This window comes from Podarcis tiliguerta (assembly GCF_965153285.1).
Source record: "Podarcis tiliguerta genome assembly, chromosome: 10".
NCBI classification, from domain to species: domain Eukaryota; kingdom Metazoa; phylum Chordata; class Lepidosauria; order Squamata; family Lacertidae; genus Podarcis; species Podarcis tiliguerta.
In genome coordinates, this window is record NC_139543.1 from 62307948 (window position 1) to 62323808 (window position 15861).

General features: G+C 49.0%; 2 protein-coding genes across 3 annotated transcripts in view; both read left to right on the forward strand.

Moving 5' to 3' along the window:
• The window catches only part of SOX5 (SRY-box transcription factor 5), a 1214093-nt gene that overhangs the window by 1165384 nt on the left and 32848 nt on the right, over nt 1-15861 (forward strand). The window lies entirely within an intron of this gene.
• The window catches only part of ST8SIA1 (ST8 alpha-N-acetyl-neuraminide alpha-2,8-sialyltransferase 1), a 90900-nt gene continuing 75954 nt past the window's right edge, over nt 916-15861 (forward strand). The window contains exon 1 of one of the 2 annotated variants that reach the window (XM_083402357.1): nt 916-1781. In XM_083402357.1, the coding sequence (XP_083258483.1) occupies nt 1546-1781 (236 nt within the window). In that variant the 5' untranslated portion in view covers nt 916-1545. The remainder of the gene's footprint in view (nt 1782-15861) is intronic. The other variant, XR_014502653.1, reaches the window with a different exon arrangement.

Consider the following 15861-nt stretch of genomic DNA (forward strand, 5'->3'; position numbering starts at 1 on the left):
AGGGCCTGCAGCACACCTGGCGTTTGTAACTGAGGTAAACAGAAAATCCAATCTGCGGTGTCTTCTGGTAGGGTAGGGTTATCCCCTGAATGTTATCCTGGAGAGCTACTGTCAGTCAAGGCAGACCACAGGTGGGGAAATGAGGCTTCCCGAGCCACACCCCCTAAGCAACCCTACCCTATACTTGAGTGCTTTTTCCAGGCTGGACAGTGTTCTTGAATTTACCTAGTGTTTTCTGGAGAATAGAGGGTGAGGGTGTGGGTGTGTGTGTAGAAACTAGCCTACTGCACCAAGGTAACGCTTCCATCACATACATCCATTTGCACTTTAACGCCGCCCAGCCCTGGCACGCAGCCCGCGGAAGGTCGCAGAGGCGGGAATGTGGCGGGAAGCGCCACCAGCAACCCTTCCTTTGTAGACGGAGCAGGCATCTGGTCCACCAGAAGGCTGCCAGTGTTCTCCAGCAGCGCTTTCACCTCGGCCAAGATTTCCAGCTGCCCCGTTTCTCCTCTCAACCCCCAAATCCTCAAGAAGGCGCGATCTTCTCGCCACACCTCCTCCTCGACGTTTCTTTATTGTCAGACATCAACTCGGCCTCCCCCCTGACCGCTTTATCTTTGGAAAACAATAGAAGCTTTTGATATCATGAACTCCACCCCCACCCCCTTAGAAATCCCCGTTTTCTTTCCTTAGGAATAATACCTCTCGCTTCGCCTCTTTTCTTTTTCCTCTGCTGGCTGCTCCAAATCTTTCATTTTTACATTTTTTGCCTGCGGCAGAAAGCTCAAGAGCAACAAAAGAAAGAGAAAAGCGGAGAGACGAAGTGGCCAAGCCCACCCTCTCCGGTTCCCTTTCGATGTGTGGGCGGGTGGGTGTGATTTGTGGGTGAATGCGCACGGGAAAAAGAGATCATTCTTATTTTGGCTAGGGCGCGCAGGAACCCGGCAGAGCCTCCGCGCGTCGTAGCCAGACGCCGCCGCCGCCGCCGCCGCCACACCCCCTTCTGTCCCCCTCCCCCTTTTCCTTACGCTGCTTTTCAGCCTCGAGGATCCCAACCCCTCCCCTCCCCCTCTCCCCTCCCCAGACTGTCAGCCGACGAGGAGAGGACCCGGGCGGGTTGCCGCTCCGTCGGGGCGCCGCTGCGCTTTGCACAGCTTTTTGCAGAGCTAGCCGGGCAGCACATGCGAGCTGCGCTCTCCTTTCTCTTTCTCTCTCGGATCTCCCTCCCTCTTTAGAAATCGCGGAGGGAGGCGGCGGAGGCTTTGCAAGGCCGGACGAGCCATGGGGGGGCCCGTGGGCTTGCCCGCCCTCCCTCCTCCTTGCAGCCCCCACCCCTTCCCTCGGCGTCTTTAAGCAGCAGCGGCAGAAGGAGGAGGAGAAGGAACGGCGCGCCTGGGCGCATCGGCGAGGAAGAGGAACGCGCTGCTGCTGCTGCTGTTGTCGGCGGCGGCGTCCTGGCCATGGGGCGCTTCTTCGCCCCCGGAGGATGAGGTGGTGGTCGGGACTGCGGCTCCTGCGGCGCCGGGAGCTGCCGGCTGGCTCCCGATGAGCGACTGGAAGGCGGGGAAACGGCATCGGAGGATGGCGGCGGGTCTCCTGGCGTGCAAAGGCCCCCGCACCCGGCTGCCGGTGGGCGCCAGCGCCCTGGGCTTCTTTGTCCTCTGCTGGCTGTACATCTTCCCCGTCTACCGGCTGCCGGACGAGAAGGAGGTCGTGCAGGGAGTCCTGCTGCAGCAAGGCAGAACCTGGCGGAGGAACCGCAGCGCCGTGGCCGGGTTCAGGTGAGTGAGTGCCAGCCGGGCACCCCTGGCGGGCTGCGCAGCTGGGCAGCCCAAGGGCACACGGGGACACCCGGCAGCAGGGAAGGGCGCGCTTGCCTCTCCTTCGCAGGAGGCCGGGGCTAGCCCTCGGGATGAATCCTGCCTCCCCTTCGTCACGCTCCTTTATTGATAAGAAGAAATTAAAAACTTGATGGAGCATAGGACATCTCCCCCTGCAGAGCTTTCCTTCTGGCATCCCTCCTGGCTTCAGTAGATACTGATTTCCAAACAGGCAAGGGTGCGTCAATTTTTGGGTAGGGTGGTTTTCTTTTTACATCGCCTTTATTGGAGACCCTCTTCCCCCCAAAACAGTAACCCCGAGCTAATTCGTCGGCATAAGAAGCGAAGTCAAGTTGTGACACTGCAGCTTTGCAGAACGAACTCCCGCAGGATGGCAGCCTGAGCGGATGGAAATGATGGGCTTATCTGTATCAGAGCGAGAGATAAAGCATGTGACCTTTTAGAAATACTCACCAGGCTGCAATCCTGGGCTGTGTGCGGGAGAGGTAGTTTTCAAAGCATTGAAAAGGACATGCCGGACAAGTTTGCTCCGGAAGCCTTGTGGAAGGATGCCGCTGGCTGCTAGAATGCTGTTATTTACAAAGCAAAGATATTAAAGCCATAAAGAGCAGAATGTGCTGCTGTGCTGTCAATCAAAGGGTGCCGCAAGGGTGCCAGAAAGGCCACCTTGGCCGCACAGCACCCTTTGATTACACACCAGAGCAGCTGGAGAAGACAGGCTGAAATGTTTTGCAATCCCTCTCTTTTGTTTGCTTGCTGTCATCTTCCTGTATTGCCCTTGTGCCAAGTCTGAATAACGGAGATACAAAGAGTACTATTGGAGATTTTGTTTTTTGCTGGGGGGTGCGTGGGTGGGCGCAAGAGGAAGGGAAAGCTGGTTGCAAGAATTTCCGATCTATTCTGTCTGGCCTACAAATTGTGTGGCCGGTTTCCGCCCGCCACGTGCTGCCTTCGCAAGCTGAATGCAAAGATTATTGCTGCCCTGTCCTTTATTTCCCTGACCTCTGGTTCATATTTATTGAATGCACTAACCCTGGACTCCCGGGTCGTAGTGCAACACTTGATAACGGCTATACCGCACTGGAGCTCGGATACGCCTTCTTCGATACACCTCCCTTCTTTTGTTCTCTCTCTCCCCCTCCTTTTTTGTCTGTGCCACTGTCTCTACATGTACATTTTCTTACTGGGGACCCACCTCTGAAGTTTGCCACATTCAGTACTGGCAAAACTGCAGGGATTACGTCCCTGTCTGCTGCCCCGGTTGTGTGAAAGTGGCAGAGAATTGCTGGGGAAGGGGGAGGTGGAAGTGTAATGGTCTTGCTTGGGTTGTGGGCAGAGGGTTTGCCCAGGGGACAGATGGGGTTTTGGAGTTTCACAATGCTGCCCTCCTTCACCTTTTTCAGTAATTCATAATATATACATTGTTGGATTTATCGCCAAGCCACCCCCACAACTCATGGTCCGTATAAACAATAGCACGTTGTCTATATCGAAATACATTTATCCCTATAAATGTATAGGGTGGCGCTGTGGTCTAAACCACTGAGCCTCTTGGGCTTGCCAATTGGAAGGTCGGTGGTTCGAATCCCTGCAACTGAGTGAGCTCCTGTTTCTCTGTCCCAGCTCCTGCCAACCTAGCAGTTCGAAAGCAGGCCAGTGCAAGTAGATAAATAGGTACCGCTGTGCCAGGAAGGTAAATGGCAATTCTGTGCACTCCGGTTTATATCACGGTGTTCCGTTGTGCCAGAAGCGGTTTAGTCATTCTGGCCACATGACCCGGAAAGCTGTCTGTGGACAAACGCTGGCTCCCTCAGCCTGAAAGCGAGATGATCGCCACAACCCAATAGTCACCCTTGACTGGGCTTAACCATCCAGGGGCCCTTTACCTTTACCTTTTTACATTTATCCCTATATCTAAATAAATATCTGCATTTATCATTCCATTTCTAATTCATTTATCCCTATATCTTTTTTGATATCTTTTTTTAATTGAAAGATTTTCCATAAGTAATAAAAGTGCGTTCAATGTCTCTGTTAGCATTTCCCTTGACTCTCTCCCCTACTTCCCTCCACATCATTCACTCCCTCCTCCCCTGAGAGTAGCCCTCCCCACCCCCTGCAGCCGAGAGGAAATGACAGTCCTGAGCTGATTCAAGTCTACTTTGTTTTCCTTTCATTTCTGTTTCCTCTGCAATTGGTCTCCTCCAGATGTTTCTGGAAGATCTCTCTCCCCTGCTCCACATGCCTCCAGCCCAACCTCAGTACATCAGATTTATGATTTTTAATCTCCTGTGTCCAGACCTCACCTTTGCCACAGATTCTTCCTATTCAGCCTTTGGCCATGTAAAAAGGGCACAAGAACAGCAGTGCAAACTATAAAGCAAATATGCACAACTTACAAAGCAGGCAAAAGGTAAAGGGACTCCTGACCATTAGGTCCAGTTGTGACCGACTCTGGGGTTGCAGCGCTCATCTTGCTTTATTAGCCAAGGGAGCCGGCTTACAGCTTTTGGGTCATGTGGCCAGCATGACTAAGACGCTCCTGGTGAACCAGAGCAGCGCACGGAAATGCCGTTTACCTTCCCACCAGAGTGGTACCTATTTATCTACTTGCACTTTGACGTGCTTTTGAACTGCTAGGTTGGCAGGAGCAGGGACCGAGCAACAGGAGCTCACCCCGTCGCGGGGATTGGAACCACCGACCTTCTGATCGGCAAGTCCTAGGCTCTGTGGTTTAACCCACAGCGCCACCCGCGTCCCTATAAAGCAAGTACGTTGCATTAATTAGGAACGGACCCTCACCCCATGTGTTTTCGATTAAAGTGAAAGCTTTCAGGATCCGTTGAATAGGGGCTCCAGGATTCCTGGCCCATCTTTGCCACAGAGTCATTCTGCGGCCTGAGGCGAGTCACATTCTCATTCCCACTCTCATCCTCAGTTCCCTTACCTGTAAAATGGGAGCAGTAGAGAACACCATAGGATTCTTATGAGGTGGGCCCATTTTAAAACAACAACAAAGCAATGAAGTGCTTTGCAAGCAGTGTTTTACAAGAACATTCCATGTTCACACCCTGTAGTCTATCTGCAAGGCAGGCCCCCAAACATTCCCATTTTACAGATGAGAAACTGAGGCCGGCATAAAAATGTGTCTTGCCAGAGGTTGCGCAATTAGACAGCTGGGAAAGCTGAACCCTCCCCATGTGAATAAGAATGACTACATTGGCTCTGGCAGTATCTTTGTCAGAGTCACTGGGAAGAAAATCAACAATTTAGGGCTGAGTAAAAGAGGCCCAAAGAACAGATTCAACTCTCCCCCCCCCCCCAAGGCCCTTGGAATTGGCTAAGCAAAACCATGAGCTCCTGATCAAGGCTTGCCTTTCCCTTTTTTATTAAGAAAAACTCCTGGAGCAATGGGGAGATACTTATGTCAGACATGGGGAAAGGCTGGAGGGAAGGACTGGGAAAAACATGTTCCCTGCTTGACGCACTGACCAGTGTGCTCTTGGAGCATGGCCAGCACCTGTCTCCCTGCTCCACGGGAAGCCTTGGCTTGGATGAATGTCCATGCAGTCTGCATCGCGTGGCCTGCCCTTTGCCGTTTACCAGTGGCGTAGCGTGGGTTGTCAGCACCCGGGGCAAGGCAAGTAATTTGCGCCCCCTAACCCGTGGATTTTAGCACTCAGAGAGCTGTGAGTGCGAGCGCGCGCCCCCCCCAGATGTTGCGCCCGGTGCGGCCGGCCCCCCCTGCACCCCCCACGCTACGCCACTGCCGTTTACTCTGTTGCCACCAGCCAATCCCACAGAGATGGGACGCGGGGATAGGTGAACCCTCACCCAGCTCAAAATCTTCCATCTAAGGGTCAGAGAGCTGTGCTCAAATGGGCACAAAGTCCTGGTTTCACACATGCACGATATTGTTAATGTTGGAGGGCAAGGGATCACCGTTGGAGATGAGCGCAGATCCTAGTGCTGGGGCTTTATCGCCTCTCTCAGCTCGAACACACTTGGAGTCTGAAGGGTTTTCATGGTCAAACCACGGCTGAGGAATGGATCCAGTACCGAGATACATTAGCTGGTCGTTGCTGGTGGTATTTGCACTCCTGCCTGACTACGAAGGCGAGAGGGTTGACACCCCCCAGGTAGCAGAAGGTTTTCATGCAAAATGGTCCTGGTTCAACCCACATCTCCTGGCAGGGCTGGGAAAGACTCATAGAATCATAGAATCATAGAGTTGGAAGAGACCACAAGGGCCATTGAGTCCAACCCCCTGCCAAGCAGGAAACACCATCAGAGCACTCCTGACATATGGTTGTCAAGCCTCTGCTTAAAGACCTCCAAAAGAAGGAGACTCCACCACACTCCTTGGCAGCAAATTCCACTGTCGAACAGCTCTTACTGTCAGGAAGTTCTTCCTAATGTTTAGATGGAATCTTCTTTCTTGTAGTTTGGATCCATTGCTCCGTGTCCGCTTCTCTGGAGCAGCAGAAAACAACCTTTCTCCCTCCTCTATGTGACATCCTTTTATATATTTGAACATGGCTATCATATCACCCCTTAACCTCCTCTTCTCCAGCCCTCTCTGGAGGGCTGCTGCCAGCCTGGGTAGACAGTACTGTGCTAGATGGGCTAAAGTTTTGACTCTATATAAAGCAACTTCCTGTTTTCCTATGAGATAGACTTGTGGCTATGGAGGGCCCATTTAGCTATCGCAGCTAAAAACCATCGAGACCCTCTGTGAATGTGTTCAGTCTTTTTGAAAAGCTAGTAAACTAGAATCTTCCTTAAAGAATTAATAAAATCTTTCAGTTTATTATCATGTATTCATACTCTGAGCTAGTAAACTAGAGTCTTTAAAAAAAATATCTTTTTTATTATGTACTCCAAGCTAGTAAACTAGAATCTTTTTAAAAATAATTAGTAAAATCTTTTAATTTTTTTAATTGTGTACTTATACTCCAAGCTGGTTAACTAGGATCCTTTAAAAAGAATTAATAAAACCTTTTAATTTTTTTTATTACGCACTCATACTCCAGGCTAGTAAACATGAATCTTTTAAAAAGGAATTAATAAAATCTTTTAATTTTTCATTGCATACTTGCACGCCCTCTTTTCGCAAGCCCACTCTTCAGAGGGTATGTGATGCTGCTGCAAAGCTTGCCATAGGCAACTGTTGGACTAATTGGGACTTTGGCCTGATTCAGCAGGGCTCTTGCTATGTTCTTTTGCAACATTGGTACCAAATTTACACCTTAAATGTACATGGGAGAATCCACTAAAGTAACAGCACTAAGATACTACTGACTTGAACAAACTCAAGCTTCCATCTATATGTGGCACAGAAGTTTCGCCTATATAAATCTGGCACTGTGTTAAATAGACTCAAGGATTTTACCAAGCGCCTGCCGGCAATCAGTTTTACACAATCGCAAAAGGGACTACACTGGTTTTTCGCCGGCTTTCTGTTAGAACATTGATATATTCCGGTTTAAAACAATGGGAATAAGTGACCTGTTAAGACGAGACTTCTCAGACCAGAATCACAGCTTAGATTAACCTTGCAGTGTCTTGTGGTAGTGAATTCTGTATCTCAAGAGCGTTCAAAGAGACCTGCTGGATCAAATCAGACTCCCATCTCACCCATCATCCTATTCTCACAGTGGCTAGCCAGATGTTCCAGCCCACAAATGATAAATTGGTACCTTGGGAGTTTTTTGGGGGTCTTTATGTTTTCTTCCTGAAACTTTTTGTAGCTCAGGTTTATTGGATAGTCCCTAAGACGTAGTTTTATGTGAGGGAGAGAGGCCTTCCACCTTCTGCATTCTCTCCATGATGACTCATTCCTCACCTGTCACATCCAATTTATGGAAAAACCTGGAGGTGTTCCAGAACCTCGGCCATTTCTATTTAGACAGGCATTTTCTGTTAAGGAGAGAACAACAGCTCAATGGGAGAACTTCTGCCCTGCATGCAGAAGGCCCCAGGTGTCTCCAGGTAGGGTTGGGGAAAGCTATCTGAGACCCCAGAGAGTTGGTGATAGTCGGAGTAGATCAGAGGTATATATGGACGCGGGTGGCGCTGTGGGTTAAACCACAGAGCCTAGGACTTGCCGATCAGAAGATCAGCGGTTCAAATCCCCGCAACGGGGTGAGCTCCCGTTGCTCAGTCCCTGCTCCTGCCAACCTAGCAGTTCGAAAGCACGTCAAAGTGCAAGTAGATAAATAGGTACCGCTCCGGCGGGAAGGTAAACGGCATTTCCGTGTGCTGCTCTGGTTCGCTAGAAGCGGCTTTGTCATGCTGGCCACATGACCTGGAATCTGTACGCCGGCTCCCTCGGCCAATAAAGCGAGATGAGCGCCGCAACCCCAGAGTCGCTCATGACTGGACCTAATGGTCAGGGGTCCCTTTACACACACACACACACACACACAAGCACGCGCGCGCACACACACACACAGCATACCATTTTCAACAATTATGAAACATACTTTTATATCTTAGACACATTTTTTTTGACTTCCATCAATCACATCTGAAAATTTTCCCATCTTTTCACTTAATTTACATTTCTTACTTTCACTATTACATTTAAATATCATAACTAATGTCTCTCTTCTTTGCAATATTTAATATATTCCTCCTTACAAAACTTCTTGTAGTCCTACTAGCGTAATTTGTTGGTTACTGTTGCTCTTCAAATAGTTTGTATATTTCTTCCAATCTTCTGTAAATCTCTGGTCCCACAGCTTTCAAATCCTTCCTGTCATTTTATCCAAGATCAGAGGTTTTCCACCTTTTTGGGTCCACGGCTCCCTTGACCAACTACATTCTTTCCACGGCACCCCTGTGGGGCTCAGGAGCCCAGTTATGACACCCCTTGCCTGCAGAGCCGGCAGCCCCTCGCCCTTTTTCGAATACCCTCCCCTTGTGGAGTGTTCCCCCAGCCTCCTCCCCTCGTCCTTCTCATTGGGAGTCCTCCAGGCAGATGCTGCTGCCCCCTGGTCTCTGAATTGACCCCCCTACCCCAAAGAGAGGTGCCCACAGGGGCCTGGGAAGCACCCCCTGGCCAGCCCCAGAGGCACCATTTGCCTGAGGAGCTTATAGCAAGGGCTGCTGCAACAAGCAGCTGTGCAAACCTCTGGGAGGTAGAGACAGGAGAGGGCATCAGAGGAGGGAGCGAAGGGAGGAGGGATAGAGACCAGGGTCACTCACGGCACCCCTGACCATCATTCAAGGCACCCAAGGGTGCTACCGCACACTGGTTGAAAACCACCGGAGTAGACAGTACTGAACTAGATGACAAGGGATTTAAATCTATGGCACTTGATCTTGGGCATGTTTTAATTATTGCATTGTTTTCCACTCCACCGCACAATTTGTCATTCATACACATGCAGAAAGGCGAGATTCCTAAGGCTGTTTGCACTGAGCGCATCTTGGACGTGGGTACCAGTTTGTTGTAGGAACTTATGCATCTCCTGCATGCTTGCAAGAACACATGATGGAGACACACAGAACTGAGGAGTGGCTACCTCTTATATGCAGGTTGAGTCTGTCACAAAGGATGATGATTTATTAAACTTATTAGTTGCTTGTCACCCGAAAGTCTCCAAGCGACTTACAGTAAAAAAAATATACAATAGAGTACAATACAATACATAATACCATACATAATACCATAGTTCACCCTCCACAAAGCTACAATTCCCAGCACCCATTGCAAACTACAGTTCTGAGAATTCTCTTTATCTCTTTCTAACTTTTCTTTTTCACCTCTCCTCAACTGCCTTTTCTTCACACTCCTCCTTTAACAGAGAGAGAAAAAGGATAATCTCCATAATTCTTCTTTTTGAAACTCTACTTTTAGAAATTAAGGGTTTCATCCAAGAAACAATGTATTTATATATAATCTTGGCTTCCAAACATTCAAGTCACAACTTGCTATAATGTGTAAGATGTTATGATTATATGTTATGGCCATAATCACACCATATACTTAAAAGGGCTATGATACCAAAAAAGCACATTGTATCACACACAGTATCACAAAAGTGCTTTAAATGCATGGTGCGACACACGGCCTGTGTTGGTGTGTTTTCTGTGGCGCCCTGTACTTTTGTTTCCAAATGCCCTCAGCCAGATCTCTCTGAACCCCTTCAAACCAGCCTCTGCCAACTGCGCACTTTATAGATGTTGCTCACATCTCACATTTGCCAGTGTTCAAAATTAGCCAGGCGTGTCTTGCTACTGGCACAGGTCCAGTTGCGATTACGTGGAGATTTCTGGGCGCCAGCTTGGCAACCACAGTTTACAAACCTCTGCCTTAGTCTGTAGTTAATAGCATGTCCAATTCCCTTGTGTATGTGTTTCTCCTCCTTGCATACTGGGAAGAGAGAATTGCTGTAAGAGCAAGCTACAGTCAAGCAATGTAGTTGAGATCATAGAATTGTAGGGTTATAAAGGACCCCAACCCCCCTGGCAAATAGACATTCCATTGTTGGGACCCTAACCTAGGATTAAGGTGCTATTTGGAGCCTAGCTTATATATCTCAGTTTCTAACACTGCCTTTAAACCATGCTTTAAACTTGCACAGTCCCTCACTGGCTGGAGGATGGAAGGCTGACTGAATGGTGAAAATTAAGTTCAAACTCACCCTCTTCTGAATGGGTTTCTTGTAATTGCCTTGGTTCTTTCTGATCTCCTCTCATTGACTATGCTAAAGTTTTCTTTTGGGGAGACGATGCATGGGACTGGGGGAACTTGTGGCCCTCCAGATTCTGGGGCTACAACTCCCACTAGCCCCAGAAAGCATGGCCAATGGTCAGGGTTGATGGGCGGTGTAGTCCAGCAACAACTGGAGTTTTCATGCCCTGCATTCCCAAAGAATGACTGAGTCATCCCTTACTTGTTGGCATGTTGTTTGTCTCGAGAGACAGTGGAGTATGCCTCTGGGGGTGAAGTCAAACCATAGAATCATAGAATTGTAGAGTTGGAAGGGACCCTGAGGTCATCTAGGCAGATGTGCTGGGCCCAGGGGTTAACCTGAGCAATGCGGTCCAGGTCCGGTCCCGAATCCAAGGATTCTGTGAGGAGTCAGTCCAACAGGGCCAAGGCAGGAAACCAGGCAAGGTCAGGCACAGGGTCTCGGGCAAGTTCTAGCAAACAGCAATGTTGCTCCCGCAACCTGGGGCGGGGTCCGACAGCCTTTTATCTTTGTCGGGGTAACGGTCGGTCGTGATCCCCTGGTGACTCACCTCCCTGTCTCGCCCAAAGGCGAGCACTGCTCCTGCAAGTACTCAGGTCTCTCCTTCTCTCAGACCTCAGTTTCTGCAGCTCGGGAGATGTCAGTAAGTTACTAGACCCAGAGGCCGCCTCAGCCTCTCCTGACCCAACTGGTAGTGGAGCAGCTGTAAGTGATGGCCCAGCTGAAGGCAAAGAGGTCATCCCCGCATCTGGAGCCAGGGAAGGCTCAGGCCCCTGACTCGGCCCAGCTGGTGCTTGTTGCAGGGGAACCTGTGCAGACTGGAACTCTTCAGGATAAGGCCCCAGACTTGGTTCAGATGATGCCTGAGGCAAGGGATCCAGTGCGGACTGAGACTCCTCTGGTTCGGAGTCCGAGCCCAAGTCCCAGGCCATCACAGCAGGAATCTCAGCTACAGCATCCTTGACATATAGCCACCCAACCTCTGCTTAAAAACCTCCAAGGAAGGAGAGTCTACCACCTCCCAAGGGAGACCCACTGTCAAATAACCCTAACTGTCAGAAAGTTCTTCCTGATGTTGCCTCGGAATCTCCTTCCTTGTAACTTGAAGCCATTGGTTTGAGTCCTACCCTCCGGAGCTGGAGAAAGCAAGCTTGATCCACCTCCCATGTGACAGCTGTGCCACATGATTCCTGTGTCTTAACCGCAGCTTCAGCTGCAAAGACCAGCTGATAACATGGATCTCTGTGCCCAGAAACTGGTGTCACCCAAACCATTGTTGAAGAGTTAGCAACCGTGCCGTGACTGCTAGCATTTTGCATTTTGCAGTTACTGAGCACCCAATGGGCACTGGTCCTTGCTGTGCAGCGGGGTTGGCAGGAGAGATGTATGGCTGATTTGCCACTGTCCAGTTGCTGAATAACAACAGCAGCAAAAACTTGCCTTTCCAAATGGCAATACAGTCATACCTCTTGTTACGTTTGCTTCGGGTTAAATCTTTTCAGGTTGTGTCCCACAGTGACCCGGAAGTACCAGAAAGGGTTACCTCCGGGTTTCGCCACTCGTGCATGTGCAGAAGCAGCGAATCGCGACCCATGCATGTGCAGACGTGGGTTGCATTCTGCTCATATTGCAAACGGGGCTCCGAAATGGATCCCGTTCGCAACCCGAGGTACCACTGTAATGCAATAACATTGGGGAAGCATCCCTGAGAAGCTATTAAAGCAGAATGACGGGCGGACGGTTCAGTACAAACCCACCACTAATGCAGTATTACTGCATTGGTGACATGCCGAAGATGACACCTGCCAGGAAACTCCAATCTGGAGGCATCCAGAGTCCCCCAGCTCTTCAAGGAGATTTAGCAGAAAAGAAAATTGGCAGCCCTTGTGAAAAATAGTTTTCGACAGGAAGCCTTCAAACCTGTCTTATCAAAGTGATGTTTTATAATAAGGAGGAGATGCAAGGCCAAACGTTCAGACTCAGGGTGTTTGTGTGTGTGGATTTTAACCCATTCCTTCCCCGGTTGTGCTCCTGGGGGAAATTCCTTTGAAGCCTGGTGTTTGCATGAGAAGAAATCTCCATGGGCACCAGTGCGGAAATTTCTTCCCAAAGCAGATGCCAGCTTCAGAGAATAGGATCTTTGTGAAGAACACAGCGGGAAAGTAAAGAGTTAAATACTTCCCTGCTTTTCCCCGGCTCACCCCCTTCCACACCTTCCGCATTTTTTCAGGCCCCTTCAGGCAGCATTAAAAAATAATAATACTTGCACATTTAAGGCAAAGATTCAATATCTAGATTGGCCCATGAGCTGCATCAGTTGAATAAGAAGCAAACCTCTGCTCCCGAGCAAGGAACAAAATTGCCAGCCTCTGATGTGGTGTGAAAGTTAAAAGGCAGGCTCCGGTTAACCTGCTGTTAAAGAAGACCTTGCACACTTCGATTCCTGTGCTTGAAAATTTAAGAAAAAATATGCCTGACCAAGATAAGTAAGGGAAGCCTCCTGATAATGTTTTCCAGCTCTGAGTGCCTCAGCTGTTGTGACTGGGCCTGCAAACCGTAATGAAAAGCTTATTTTTCCAATCTGCTTTGCTCAGGGTGCCTGCAAAATTGCACCCGTTCTGATTTCCTTCCTCGGAGCCTGTGAAAGATTGCTTTATTTGGGGATTTTTAAAGCAAAGCATGTGACACCAACAGCTCAAATCATCCCATAGTCTTAGCCACTGAAAGACAGACTTAAATCATCTGTGAAAGCAGATGTATGGGAGCCATCGTTGCTGCGCCCCATGCCAAGATGTGGCAGTAAGGTGACAGGAAACATTGTGGTGGAGCATCAGAGTGTTGTAAACAAAAATTGCCCTTTTCCCTTATGGGGTATCCAAGAGCGCATATAGAGTCCTTACATAGGTTCCCTATTGGTAGGAGAGAATATGGTCAGAGGCCGACCAGAGAATATTGAGAAGCAAAGCAGCTAGTAAGCTTGATCTTTATTGATCTGTTGCAACAGGGCGCTCCCCTCACCTGCAGGAGAGGAAGAGGAACCCCAAAAAAATGGCGCGCAAGGCCTTATAAAGACTTTTTGCCACCCTGTAGATCAAGACCACCCCCAGAAACATCATACATACATCACAGAAGGGGTGTAACCTAAGACCACCCCTCAGATACATCACACCTACATCACAGAAAAGGCAGTCTAAAACAGAAATTTGAATATTGTTTTTCTCCTGTTGTTTTTTATCTCCTGTCTGGCAGGTTACTTGATTGGATTGCCTGGGGAGCCTGGCCATTCTTTTGTAGTGATAAATACTTAGTTCCTGGGCCAGGTCACAGGCTCACACCCTATTCAAACACAGACATACCCTTAAGACAGGATTTGTGAAGGAAAAGACAATGGGGAGGCTTTTCCATTTTGACCTTGCAGAGAAAAGATTTGGTCAGTTTAGGAATCAAAATGGTTCCAGGTTGGTCTTCCTGTGCTGATCTATGTACGTGCGGTAATGAACATTACCATATAGCTAAGACCATAAAATTCCTATCACAAGAGTGAGGCCAAAAGTGCCAGGGACCACATCTAGGAATGGCAGCAGCCGTGCCCTGCTCTGAATGCTGCCCCTGGCAAGTTTGGGAAGGGGAGCAGAGGGCTCTTCAAACCTCTTGCAGAAGAGCTTGCTGATCCTGGGCTCTGGGGTGCAGTAATTGTCGGGATCTGCGTTCGGCCGAGCTGATAACGCTCATCTTCCTCCGTAATTGCCCCCAATGATAATTGACACCCTGAGCCTCAGGCACATTCCCGTTCAGCAGAGTTTCCAGCACAGGGAAGTGATGAGATTTATGGCTACATCGCTATGCTTTATTTCTTACTACACAGACAGCAAAGAAATATACATCCTCTCTCTATGAAAGCAGAGAGCAACTGAACAAAGGAACAGGAAACCACTAACGTCACATCCGTCTCCCGTCTCCAGTGAGACTTCCAACAGCCTGGAAGGTCTCTGGAATGTAAACAGAGTCCTGGGCCTCTAAGCAGCTGCACAGTGGCACAAACAGAAACTAACATCCTCCCCCTTTCTGTGAACACCACAGAAACTAACAGCAATGATCCATAGAATTGTAGAGTTGGAAGGGACCCCAGAGGAAGTCCAGTGTTTCCCAAACTTGGGTCTCCAAGTTGTTGGACTACAACTCTCATCATCCCATTGGTCATGGGATAATGGGAACAGAAAGGGTCATGGGATTGCAGTTGCAAAGGCTGCTGGGATTGCTAGACGTTTTCCCGCTCTTTTGTGAGCTATATAACAGATGTGCAAATATGGAGAACTGAACATAAGCTTGGAAAAATGAGAAACAGAAATACAATGGTACCTCAGGTTACAGATGCTTCAGGTTACAGACTCCGCTAACCCAGAAATAGTACCTCGGGTTAAGAACTTTGCTTCAGGATGAGAACAGAAATTGTGCGGCGGCAGCAGCAGCAGGAGGCTACCCCATTAGCTTAATGTGATACCTCAGGTTAAGAACAGTTTCAGGTTAATGACGGACCTCTGGAACGAATTAAGCTCTTAACCCGAGGTACCACTGTGAGCAGATCGGTCCATTGCTAGCTGTGGCTGTTCTGACCTGATCAAGCTGTGCCTTAGCGCATCTCCAGCAAAAGGGAGGCGCATGTGAGGGAACCCACATGCCTGCAGTCGTCATACTGATGTCTCTCTCATGCATCCTCTGCAGCATAATGGCTAGACGTTTGAGTGCCCAGCTCCAGCTTTGCTTCAGCCACATCTCCTTCACAAACGGTCTTCGAGAAGCAAGTCTCGCCTTCTGCCTCCCCACCCCAGAACTGCCTCCCTGCTTATTAAAGGCAAGGGCTTTGCAAGGAAAGGGGCAATTCAGCTCCGAAAGAAATTATACACTGGCCCTTTCTCATAATGCCTAATTCTCGTGGGAGAGTGGCATGTGAAACGAGAGCCAGGCATATAATATCTATATTATGAAGAAGCCGGCTAAAATAAAGAGGCCTTTGTATGGATGCTGGAGAACCCAACCAATTAATTGCCATTTTGTGGAGAGCTGACCAGAAGCTATCCAGATTCTTGGAGCGGAAAGCCTTCATCTGTCTGTGTTTCTTTCTCTCTGCCTTTATTCCTCACTCCCTCCCTTCCCAAAGTGCAGTTTAAGGGGGTTTTAAAGTTTAAAACTTACTTGTCTCATTTGGGGAGCTATGGGCATGTCTAGAATTCGGAGACTGCTGTGGACTCCCGTCCCCATTCAACAGACGGAAAGAAAGAGAGTGTACACACACACACACTTTGCTTTTCTATTTGGTG